Genomic DNA, 13471 nt, shown 5'->3' on the forward strand with positions numbered 1-13471 from the left:
AGAAAGACACTGATACTGCTAGAGCACTTGGTACTTTGCAGGCAAGGAATCAGTCCTTTCGAGGCAACAAATCCAGGGGCCAGTCCTCCTACAGGGGATCCTATCAAAATAGGTCCTCGTATTCCTACCAGAATAAATCCCAGTACCAACAGAAGCAGCAACAAGGTCGTCAGACTTCTTATGGGAGATCAAACTTCAGGGGCAAAAACCAGAAGAGGGGCACTGGCGGACGCCAGTGACCAATTACTCCAGCCAGTCCAGCAACTATATCCCTCATTAAAGATTGGAGGAAAATTGACCCATTTCCTAGAAAATTGGCATCTCATCACCACAGATTGGTTGGTACTCCAATTAATAGGATTCGGCCATTCCCTGGAGTTCACCACCATCCCACCTGCAACCCCTCCCCGCAGGCTTCCGCACAAACATCTACGACTGCTGCTCCAAGAAATATCTGCGATGTTGAAGAAAGGAGCGATCGAGCGAGTTCCATCGTCTCAAAGAGGGAAAGGATTCTATTCCCACTTCTTTCTTATACGCAAGAAGGAGAAAAAGTGGAGGCCCATACTAGACCTCAGGGCACTCAGCTCTTTCCTGAAGAGTCAGTCGTTCAGGATGGTGACGATCCAAGAAATACTAGGCATTCTAGAAAAAGGAGATTTTATGACATCTTTGGATCTCCAGGATGCCTACTACCACATCCCGATACTCAAGGGGCACAGAAAATTCCTGAGATTCGAGGTGGCAGGACAGCACTACCAATTCAAAGTCCTACCGTTTGGCCTCAAATCCGCACCGCGGATTTTCACCAAGTGCCTTTCACCTGTGGCAGCTTTCCTGCGTCAAATGGGTCACCAAGTCTTCCCCTACCTCGACGACTGGCTGGTAAAGGCACCTTCAGCTGCAGGCGCGTCCGAATCCTCCAACGCCTGCACCAATCTTTTTCAACAACTAGGATTGACTCTCAATCACGAGAAATCCTGCATATCCCCAACAAGAAACATCACCTTCCTCGGGGCGACCTTGAACACGGAATGCGCAAGGGCATTTCCTTCAAAGGAAAGGAAAAACAAAATAATATCTCTGGCCACGGCTGTGGCATCAAAGAAGTCCCTAAGAGTTCGACCCTACAAATCACTCCTAGGAATGATGTCTTCTTGTATACTCCTCATCCCTCACTGCAGACTCAGGATGCGTCCATTGCAAGAAGCCCTCACGAACCAATGGACACAGAGTACAGGTTCTTTCGAAGACATTGTGAAGATAACACCGCAAATATCCAAGAGCCTGGAATGGTGGAGAAATCACAAGAATTTGTCTATAGGACTGCCATTCCTACTTCCAGCAGCACCTCTGGTGATCACCACCGATGCATCCCTGGAAGGCTGGGGAGCTGTCCTACAGGACCTCCAAGTAAGCGGCAAATGGACAAATCAGGAGAAGCAACTCCATATCAACCTTCTGGAACTGAGGGCTGTGTATCTGGCGCTACAAGCCTTTTTACCACGCATCCAGAACTCCCAGGTGCTCGTCAGAACGGACAACACCACGACGATGCACTATCTCAACAAACAGGGAGGAACGCGTTCGCTCACTCTATCACGCGAATCGCAAAAGTTCTGGAACTGGCTTGTACTCCATGGGATCACGCTCAGGGTGGACTATGTCCCGGGCAAGGACAACACCATTGCGGACGCCCTAAGCAGACAGAAATCCCTCTCCCACGAATGGGAGCTCGACAAGAGTACGCTGGATCACATATTCTCAGAATGGGGAGTCCTAGGAATCGACCTGTTTGCCACCAAGGAGAACGCCAAATGCCCAAACTACGCAAGCTGGCGTCCCCAACCAAGGTCACTCGGAAATGCTTTTTCCATAGGTTGGTTCAGCGTATTTGCGTACGCTTTTCCACCGTTTCCGATGATTTCCAGGGTTCTAAGGAAGATGAAGGCGGAGCCCTGTACCCTGATCCTAATTGCCCCGTTCTGGCCGAGAAAGCACTGGTTCTCGGATCTTCATCGCCTCTCCATCAGGACACCGATTCGTCTGAAGCAGCACCCGTACCTGCTGACAATGTCCAACGGGCAGGTGCAATACCCGAACCTGCAATCGCTCAGGTTATCGGCCTGGCTCCTGAGCACAGAGAGTTCTGTCATCTAAATATCCCGCAGGAATGCAGGGACGTGCTGGCAAAAGCAAGAGCGGACAGTACCAACAAAACGTACTCTCTAAAATGGAAACGATTCTGCACATGGTGTTTAGAGAAAGGCCTGAGACCACTCCATATCACACCCGAACAGATATTGCCATATCTACTACACTTGGCACAGTCAGGATTGGCGCACGCATCCATAAAGGTGCATCTGGCGGCCATTTCACGATTCACCAGGACTTACAAAGGACCGTCTCTCTGGTCCAATAGGCTTATCAAGCAGTTCCTAAAGGGACTATATAGATCCTTCCCAAGACCTAGAGGGGTCCCACCGACATGGCACCTCAATTTAGTCCTTCACCAACTCATGAAGCACCCTTTTGAGCCCATTCATCGAGCATCCATCAAGTACATCTCATGGAAAGCGGCTCTGCTGCTCGCTCTAACATCTGCCAGGAGAGTCAGCGAGCTACAGGCTCTATCCATTCAGGAACCCTTCATGCAGTTCAAACAGGACAGGGTGGTGCTGAGGACAAATCCCAAGTTCATACCGAAAGTGCCTTCAGACTTTCACCTTAATGAACCGATGGTTCTATGTTCCTTCTTTGCAAACCCTACCACCGCAGCAGAAAGGACGCTACACTCCTTGGACCTCAAAAGGTGTCTAAAGTTTTACATAGACAAAACAAAGAGCTTCAGGAAGTCATCACAGCTATTTGAGGCCTACAGTAGGCCAAGGATGGGTATGCCTCTAACGAAACAGAGCATCTCAAGGTGGATCTCCTCAGTGATAGCATTCTGCCATGACAGGGCCGGACGGCCTTTGAGAGCTAAGGTTGAAGCGCATTCCACCAGAGCGATGTCCACATCAGCAGCGCTGTTCGCTGGAGTGCCGATTTTGGACATATGTAGAGCGGCGACGTGGAAGTCACCGCACACCTTCTCCAGACACTACTGCCTGGATGCTGAACTTATGAAGGATGCAGCAGTGGGCCAGGCGGTGCTTCGCCATCTATTCCAGTGAGGTGAGCCTTCCAACATCCCGCCATCCTGGTATGCACATCTCTTGCTGCTATGATATATTGATGTATGCCAATGTTTCAAAGTCGCATGGTAATATGTGTATTATCTAAAATGACTATATGGCATGATTACATCGGAAATGTGCATAATGTACTGCTAACTACTCTGATTCAGGAATGTGAATCTATGAAAGACACCCCTAATACTGGATAAGAAACGCGTTACTTACCTGTAACAGCAGTTATCCAGTATTGGTGTCTTTCATAGATTCACATGCAACCCTCCCGCCTCCCCTGGAAGGACTCACGTCTCTCTCTAACTGTGTTACGCCTACCTAGCTTGGTGCGTACGAAAATCTGAGGGACTGAGGCTCCTGTCAGGAAGGTTCTCGAGGGAGGTGATAGCTGATTGGCTGGCTCTAAGAGTTTGGTCCTTTTTACATAAGGACAAGGGTAGGCTACTAAGGGGAGGCCCTTAGGCCTATTTTTCTCTATGTATGTCTATAGGACATTACTTTTCTATGTACCGGAGGCTCCCGTCTCGACGACGGGGAATAATTCAGGCATGTGAATCTATGAAAGACACCAATACTGGATAACTGCTGTTACAGGTAAGTAACGCGTTTCCTCACTGCCACAACATTTTGCACCATGACACTCTACGACACTCCTCTTCACTCTGACACTCTACTCTACGCCACTACACTGTATGCCACTCTAAGACACTCAACGCATCTCCCTCTATGCCGCTCCATTCTACTCCTTTCTATGGCACTACAGACTGAGACACTCTCCTCCACTTTACTGTACAACACTCCCCTTGACCACACTCCACTCTACGATTTCAAACACATTTTTATTTAAAAAAAATTAAAATTCTGTTAAAAAAACAAAGGTTAAAGATGAGTTCTAGTAAAGAAATCTTAATGTATTATTTCTATTCAAAACAAACTTAAACTACATAAACATTAGAGATTCAAAAGGTATAGTTCTAACTTAAAGTTGTAATTTATGCCCAGTCAAAACTTACTGTAAGTCTCAGACCCGCTTACACTGTGTTTCAAACTCGCTAGGCAAATAACATTAACTATAGCTTGCGTCTTCTCCACGCACAGCTTGTATGCTTTCGAATTACATGACTTGTACTACTTTAATTCATAGTAATCATAGCAACAGTCATGCCATCTGCAATTACGTAATTCTAAGAGGTGAGTGTACATGGTATAGGGGTGAGTTATAGGTGTGTGTGTGTGTGTGTAAGTGTAAAAAGTGCCCCAAAGATAGGTTACTTATATCAACTGTACTAATAAGCGCAGCTGTCAAATTGCAATTTATTAACGCAGTAGTACAAACTCTAAATAAGAAAATTATTGTTTAAAGCCTAACACTGCTTATTAAAATTGCTTTACACACGGAAACAATTCCCCTAATGTTCACAAGGGCCCCTTAAATATGTTTTTATTGCACTGCATATATTTAACCCAGTGTACCGTGGTTTAGGTTAAATATGTTTTTTTTTCTTCTAAACAAAAAAACAAAACAAATGAACATGAAAAAATGCCATGGCATAAACAATGTTTGCAGATGTGCAGAATGTAATAAGCTATTAATTGTCATTATTGTGGGAGGGGAGGGGCATCACGAACCACTTGAGGTTTCGCCTGCATGAGTCACACTCCCTACCCGCATTCAACGTTGGTAAGAAATAGCATATTACCCTTTGTGCGTTTGCATATATACTATACATATATATATATATATACATATACATACAAGTGAACAAGGCGGTTCGCCGTCGAAACGCGTCTAGGCTATAATTTGGAATAAACTTACTGTGTTACATTCCCACGGAGTCAGCATCTGTCATGGTTTGCTGCCAGGACTGGTTATATATATCATTCAAAAGAGTCCCAAATTTAAAGACAGCACCACCGCCTAGACTGTTTGGCGGGCTGCTGATTGGGGATTCCAACAACTGGATAGCAGAACGGCAGGTTAGGGCTAATTAAGAAATGACTTTACACTGGAGGCTCTATTGAGAGTCTTGAAAACAATGTTGTGTGAGGCAGAACCCATGACAGGTAATATTTTAGTGCAAGGACTACAAGTCCCATGAAGCCTTGATTACTAAAGCCCATTGGAGGGCGAGATATGCTAATTACGAGACTTGTTTTTCGCGCGCATCTGCCCGTGCACATGCCGGCCCCGTGAGCAAGAAGCAGGAGCTCCGAAACGCGTTGGGGGAAGGGCAAGGGAAATAGTCAGTGTAATGCCGGCTTTTGCTTCAATAAAGGATTCTGCAGTGCCTGGATTTGCCTGCTGTTGGTTGCCTCTTCTCTTTTGGGCTTCTTTGTATGATATATATATATCTTCCACATAAGGTCCCTCAGCCCGTTGAAAGTCCACCATTAACTATGTATGAGCTTTATGCATAATGTATCCCCTAGTGCAAATCAGTGAAGTAGTAACTCCTATATAAAGAGAAGGGGTAGAGATACATTGAAAATGGAGAAAGGCTCCGGCTTTGCGGTAAAAAAAAAAAACAGGGCCTGGTTAGGCCCCATCCATCCTCATTTCACTGCAGTAGAATGGAGGCTGAGGCCAGCATCCAGTAAGGGAAGTGCATATGCCATCTCAGAATAGAGACCGTGTAAGGCTACTTCTTATTTCTCACTCTGGCAATTTAGTTATGATATCACATGAGTCTCTCCCACTGCTGAAGCTTTTTATGATATTGGCCATTGTTCTTGCTGCTCTCTCTGTGTAAACACCCCTTCTGTTTCCCAGCTGAGATGCTGGGTGAACCTTCAAATATGCCCTTTCTCACAGAGAAGTCTGCAAAGGAGATAACTGTAATCTAGAAGTATTCTCTTCTCCATTTGAGGGTGCCCTATTAGTCCTTCTAATGGTGCTAGATGTTCAGTAGAATTGTACCATGCTGAATGCATGGCAACGTTGAGTAATATGAATTTTGTAATGAAAGCTAACCACTGGGTTATTCTGTTGTCACACTAGGTGAAAAAGAATCGTAGTCAGCTCGGGTTTCAAGGCCTATAGGTTAAGACAGCCAGGCCAATAAAGGAAATAATCAAAGTCAAGTCAACCATCTCAGTGCCTGCTAGGGTAAACCGATAGCATCCCTTTCTGAGGTGAATTTGTGGTAATAGATTCACTGTAAAAAAGCTTGAATCCTGGCAGACTTGGTAATGTCAGTGTTAGGAACACCTCAACCAGATTGACATCATCACAGTACTACGACTGATCTTTATGATTAAAGGTGCGTCTCAGCATTTCCACTGTGCAATGCCAAAGCATAATGTTACACATTTGATAACATTTATAATTACTTCTCCTTTGAAAACAAGTTATATTATGCAATAAACAATAAGTTATGGTATGTCATGCATTTACACAAACAATCATACCATGAATGCAGAATTGTGTACTGTAGTTGTGAGATGGTGTGTCTTATATGCTTATATAATGTTCTGTATTCTCTTTTTCCCTGTTTTTAAGGTGGCCAAAGCAGTGTCGCACTCCTTGAACAACTGCGTGAATTGTTTACCTGGACAGAAGGATGTGGATATGGCCTTGAAAAGTATTGGCGAGTCCAGCAAGAAGCTCCTTTTTGACTCGGTAGGGATTTGCCTTTTTTGGTTTCAGGCATTCTCCTCTCTTCTTTTGCAAAGGAATGTCTACACTATAAATGTGCCCTTCTTATTTATTCACTGAAATATTTCTACAGTCTATAACTAAGCTAATTATTTCCGCTTCACCTGCATCTCGATATGTTAACTCACAACCTTGATAAAAATTACTACTTTTAACTTCACCCTTCTTTTGTCTGATGCAAATATATTTTTATTTTAAATTAAGCAACTTGTTTATGCTAAGTGTTTATTCCCCTCCAAACCTTATAAAAATTCCTATATTCTGTCTGCAGGCCCGCATAGATTCCGTGCCTCTCCTACCGCCATTCATGTGACTGTGCTGCTTTTTGTCCAGAGCGTGGCTCACTGTCCTGCATTGTGGGTGACAGAGCCATATTTTGGGCACTTTTGTATTTTTCAAACAAAAATAAGACTGATAGTGGGTGTTAGCAAAATCACTTAAAATCTTCCACATCTGTGGCCTTCAGATGGGGTTTAATAATGAATATCTCTGTCTGTCTGGTGGTGTCTGTTTTGCGTCATTCTCCGCCATAGTTCCCCTTTTACCATTTGAACATACTTTATTAAAACCCTTATGGAAATAATTGCACTCCGAAGATTGTGAATTTATCATAGTTACCATCCTCCTCTTGAATGAAATAAGGTTACCATTTTTATAAAAAAACATTATCAATTTTCCAAAGATGAAGCTGTATATAATCACCTCATTAACCACAACTTTTCTCTCTATTTTGAATGACATTTGTTGCATGTTAGACGAGGGTGGTAGAGTAGCTCTGATTTTACTCGTCTCTCTGCTGCCTTTCAAACCATATCGCAATATCTTGAGTCCTAGATGGCATCACATTGGGATTTGTAGCATGGCCAGAGAATGGCTTCGCTTTTATATCCAGGCCAGGTGTCCAATGGTAAAATATCTTATTTGCTTTCTGCATTCAGATCAGTAAAGCAAGGTGTGCCACAGGGCTCTCCACTTAGACCTGTGCTGTTCTTCATTTATGTCACTAACCTTCCACGGCTGTTTGCATCATTTGTTCTTACATTTATGACATACGTCGATGGAAAAGAGTTGGTGATACAGCACATGCTACCTAAAAAAAATTAAAGCAGCATTATCAGCTCTGCTCAGTGGGTTGCAGCCTGTAGCATAAAGCTTAATTCAGCAACGATGGATATCCTAATCTTTGGGAGTTAACAAGGCAGTTTGTTGTAGGAGTTGTGGGTGTCACAATTAGGTCACTCCCATGACTCCTGTCTCAATGGCAAAAAATAAATGAAGGTGCCGCTGTATAACAATAATTTAGCTGTGCCACAACATATTTGTAAGATTGTGTTCTCTATGTATAATTATTTGAATATACCGAAAAGGATCAGCCTTTTTCATCCTCTGAAATGAAAAGAAAGAGTATTTCAATGTTATGTTCTGTTAACCTCATTTTGTAACACGCACAGATACTAAAAAAGTGTCCTGGCGCGAAAAGAGTAACGTTTTTAATTGTTTTTAAAATAGCCTAAGGCTATCCGTGTTCCGTAGATCGAAGGGCAAGGTATTCCAGGCTCTGGCCGCTTTCACTGAGAAAGAGCAGCTACCTAGCCTTATCAAGCGGAACCTGGGAACCACCGCGAGGCATTGACCCATCGAGCAAAGCTGCTGAGAAGGCTCATAAAACGAAAAACGCCTTCTAAGGTAGTGAGGCCCGGTCTGATAGAGAGCACCGTGGGCCAATACAAGGCCTTAAACCGTACTTGCTGCTCAACCGGGAGCCAGTGTAATGCTCGAAGGTTCTGGCTAGCGCTAGATCTAACTGGCAAGCCCAGTAGAGTTCTAGCCGTCGCGTTCTGTACAATCTGTAACCTTTTTAATTGGTAGGCCGGAAGTCCGAGATACAAAGCGTTAGCATAATCCAGCCTGGACAAAATAAGTGCCAGTGTTACCATTTCCTTGGCATTTTTAGGAAGCAACGGCAGTAACTTCTTATGACGTTTAAGCATGCCTAAACACGCCCCCGCTAGTTTGCTAATCTGGGTCAAGAATCTCAGGTCCTCGCCAAACCAAAGTATAGACTATAATCCTCGCACCCAGCTTCTCGGCTAAATAAACCAAAGGAGTCATATAAACATTAAAAAGAAGAGGGCTAAGTGTAGAACCCTGTGGGACACCCGTATTCAAACTGCGCGGGGTAGAAGAAAAAGGCGGCAACCACACTTGCTGCGATCTATTAGTAAGGAAAGATTCAATCCATTTCCATACCTGCCCAGTGATGCCAATGTGGGACAACCGAGCCAAAAGTTGTTGGTGTGGGACGGTGTCGAATGCAGCCGAGAGATCTAAAAGCACAAGTGCGGCTCTGCAGCCAGCATCCAGACAGCCTCTAATCGCCTCAGCCACCTCAACCAAAGCTGTCTCAGTGCTATGAGGCGCTCTAAGACCTGACTGGGCAGAGTGGAGAGCACCAGAGATCTCAACAAACACAGAGAGGAGTTTGTGGGCAGCTTTCTCACAGACCTTAGCCATGGCCGGAAGAAGGGAAATAGGACGATAACTGGCTGGACATGCAGGCTCAAGAGAGGATTTTTTCAGTAGTGGAAGGAGTTTTGCTTGCTTCCACTCAAATGGAATTGTGGCGGTCTGAAGAGACAAATTCACTATATTGTTGACTCCCGGGTTACCTGTATCTGCAGCTGCTGCTAAAAGCCTAGCACGGCAAGGATCAATATGGGAACCCGATTTCAGCGATTTAAGTATCGTCAAGGTGTCCGAGAGGGAAATAACTGAAAAGGTAGTCAAAGACGGGCCAACCATGCTTGACTTAGCCCCAATGGAAGAAGATTGTGTCACCAAAGCCTGGCTAGAGGGCCCCAAACTATCCTGAATGGATTTAATTTTATTGCAGAAAAAGACAAAGTTTTTTGCACCAATCATTAGAACCCGGTAAGGGCCTTTTTTCAGCTTTAGGATCCAAAAAACTCTGCGCAATTGAAAAAATTTCTTTGGAATTGTTTTTAGATTGTGCAATACGCTCAGCAAAATAAACCCCCTTGGCCGTCTTCACCAAAGAGTAATATAACTTCTGAGAATTTCTAAGAGCTGATTTAGCTAGGGGACTATAAGCCTGTCTCCAAGTCCGTTTAAGCTTTTTACAGACAGATTTTTGTAGCTTAAGTTCATTAGAAAACCAAGGTTGGGACGGAGACTTTCTAGCTCTTTTGTGACCAGGCGAACCAGTAAGTATCCATTATACATTCTCTATTTTCAGTAAACTACAACTTCTTCACAATCTGGCACCCTGCAATATGTTAGGATTACATAGACAGACCCAGAATTCCTTTGGCCTGCAGTTCACAAGTTCGTTCAGTTTAGAGTAATGTGTCTAATTCACCAGAATGCTTACACGCAAGAAACTCTTTACAAACAGGAGAAAGTTAACCTTTACTTTCCCTACAGACCTCTACATTCCTCCATAAATGTACAGGAGGACTGTTAAACATTCCACACTAGGTGGCATCTCTCTTTTGTGTTGTGAGTGGGTTAACAATTGATTAATTTACCTTTAACAATGATGTACTTGTATCACAGCCTTGCATATAGTGAAGCCTTAAAAATCTGATCTTTCAAGTACTTAACTACAGCCTTTCTTTGATCAAACCCGACAATTCTAACACCTTCCAGTGCCAGCACGCTATTTGCATCATCACAGTGCTCTATAAATTCATTAACATCTGATCTAATTTTAATTAATTTCTCATTCATATTTTAGCTGAATATATTTCAATTTGAAGATGACCTTAAACATTTGTCACCTTTGTTTACATTATGCATACAGAAGTCATTTTAATGTGAATTATATTTAAAAGGGTAAAACGTATATATATTTTTTTAAGAAATCGATTATCCAGTTAGACTAACTTCATTAACACCAGCTTATTTAATCATCGTGTAAAAAAAGACCAAACAATAAATTCTAAGAAAATGTTTAATTCCATAATCAACTATTATTTAATGTAATAGAAGACTTATGGCTATAAGAGCAGTACAAACCTCCAGGTACATTCATATGTAAGCGAAACATAATTCTGTCCGCAGTCTGTCTAAGCTATAGATCTGTACGTTGGTAAATATAGCTGCCTGTAACAAAAATGCATCAGCAGAATGATGTTCATTAAAATCGATAGTAACAGGATACATTTGATAATTTTCTTATGACGCCTCAGATGTTCTACCATTAATACATTCAACATAACATGTCTAGTTGCAAAGCCTATATTGAATCTCAAAAGTTTCTTGATGCTGAATAACAGATGTTTATTGTTAAATTCAAGAGGATAAAAGGCTTAGTTGTCTTATTGTCACAGATTCCTGTTCTAAATGCATTAGTCCACTACGCTGACACAATTAGCATAACATCCTTAATGATTTTTCAAATAGAAACAAGTTGGCATAGGCTATTAAAACATCCCTACCATTAAGCTTTATGAAGGTATTGTATGTTCTGCTACTTTCAACAACTTAGTCTGAAAGCACACTTGGCTCTCTCTCAACATGCAAACAAATCTGTTTGGCATGTACTCAAACACATCCTATTTCCACGCTCGTTTACCAGAAAGCGTCTCAAAATCGTCACAAGGGTAGATAATCTTTAGCATGTACAGTAGCCAATCAGTACAGTCACCCCTTTGCAGAGTAACGCTCATACAACAAGGTGATGTACAAGAATACTGCAAGAAAGACTCTGAAAAGACAATATTATAAGGCAAGAAACTTTAAGAACTGAGACTGGAAAACGTATCAATCCTGGGAGTCTGTTTCTTGGTTCATTGCAATATGTAATAAGTACATGAAGTACCTGAGCGCATTAAAACTGCCTTCAGGCCTGGGTTTTGTCATCTAATTAGCCAGACTTCCTTCTTACTCATATAAAAGCCCTCAAATCTCGACCCTTATCCTTCTCACTTTAACAGCAGTTAAAATCTGCCTGGCAAATATCTTAGTCATAGAAGAAAATAAAGGAGGGAGTGGAGAGTCGGTGTCCTACACGAACACCTTGGGTGGATGCAGTCTCCCCTTGTAATTATTAGTAAAGAGATCCACCCAATGAAGATGAGGTCTGATCATGGGTCAAGGGTGTTTCCTACATTGGTGGGAAGCACACTGTGTTTCTTAAATACCCCTCACACACCAAAAGGGTCCTTGGTATCATGCTTATTCATAGGGGTCTTCGCATCCCTCTACGGAACGCGGCGTGCTACTACCTACGAATACGTGGGAGCACTGATGTAATCTCTATGTGTGGTGTGAGAGAGGTGGTGAGAGGTAGGGTCAGGAGTGAGTGGTAAGTGAATGTTAAAAAACACCTAGCAACATAGGAATACAACATTTTTTAATAAGCCTTGGTGCCGGTATTATTAAAATTGTGTGGAGTGGAGGTGTGTTGTATTATTGTACAAAACCCAAAACCTCATGTGTGTGTCAACATGTTTCGAAGCGTGCGGCTTCTTCAGGACGGGTACACAGAGCCCTACCCTACTCACGTGTGGTGTGACATTGTCACACCACACGTGAGTAGGGTAGGGATCTGTGTTCTCCCTTCTGTTACAGAAGGGCCACGGGCAGAATTGCTTCGTCTTCTGCTGCATGGCAGGAGCATGGCACAATTCTCCCTTCGGTCTTCCCTTGATGCAACTGACTCTCTGGGACGGGTCCTTGCTCGCGCTGTGGCTTTACTCCGCCGTGCTTGGCTGCACGACAGTCCCTTCCCTGATCATATTTGGGATGCCCTCAGAAATCTGTCGTTCAATGGGGGGAATCTTTTTGACCGCCACACGAATTCGGCGGTCTCCCGTCTCTTTTCCGGGCTGCAGTAAACCTTGGTGTCCTTTTACGGCACCCAACCTAATGTACTGGTTAGTTTTAGTGCCGGTTACTTTTCCTGGCCGGTTAGCCATTTCAATGTTCATTCAGTACAGCTGTTCGGCGGCTTCTCTTGTCTTTCAGTCCTCTGACTGTGTGCTTAGCCCAAGAGGACGTCCCTACTGGGGATTAGCCTTACCCTATGTGGGGTATTTGCTGCCATTAGGTTCTGCCTTTGCCTTGGTACGCTCCAATGGCGTCTCCCTATGGACATCCTGGTGGGTGCCACTTGTTTATTTCTACAGTGATCCTTGGACAGCATTGTTGGTCCTTCTATGGTGCATCGGAACCTGGCGTAGGTTCCATACCATGTGGTGTCTATCTCTCACGCCTGGCGGGACACCTTGTTGTCGCAGTTTTTTTTTCACACCCGACACCCTATTTGCCGCTGTGCGGCTTGCTTATTGGTGCAACTTGGACTACCAGCCCCTTCTGGGTTTGTCCTCCAAGGTAGTGGATTAGCAGATGTTCTCTGCTGTGCATGGTTATGACCTCCTTCTGACCTTTTATTCTGCAGCGGTTTCCATACTTCCTGCTGTTTCCCAAAAGGGGGTTTCCACGGTTTTGCTTGGGTTCATGCTGTGCACTCTCAAATGGACGTATTCTCCTTGGAATACTCTCTTATTGGGGTCCGGGACCTTTACATTTTTCCTCACCTTTTACACTGTCGTGACTAGTTTTTTCCCCCCTACTCTGTCTTGCAGGGGACTGTTGCTCC

At 43.7% G+C, this 13471-nt stretch overlaps 1 protein-coding gene across 7 annotated transcripts in view; it reads left to right on the forward strand.

The window, feature by feature from the left end:
* Positions 1-13471, forward strand: part of TLN2 (talin 2) — a 1262084-nt gene that overhangs the window by 910799 nt on the left and 337814 nt on the right. For all 7 annotated transcript variants that reach the window (XM_085643650.1, XM_085643649.1, XM_085643651.1 and 4 more), the window contains one exon: positions 6691-6810. In XM_085643650.1, coding sequence (XP_085499776.1) covers positions 6691-6810 — 120 coding nt within the window. The remainder of the gene's footprint in view (positions 1-6690; positions 6811-13471) is intronic.

The sequence above is a fragment of the Triturus cristatus genome, chromosome 3_1 (genome assembly GCF_964204655.1).
Source record: "Triturus cristatus chromosome 3_1, aTriCri1.1, whole genome shotgun sequence".
Classification (NCBI taxonomy): domain Eukaryota; kingdom Metazoa; phylum Chordata; class Amphibia; order Caudata; family Salamandridae; genus Triturus; species Triturus cristatus.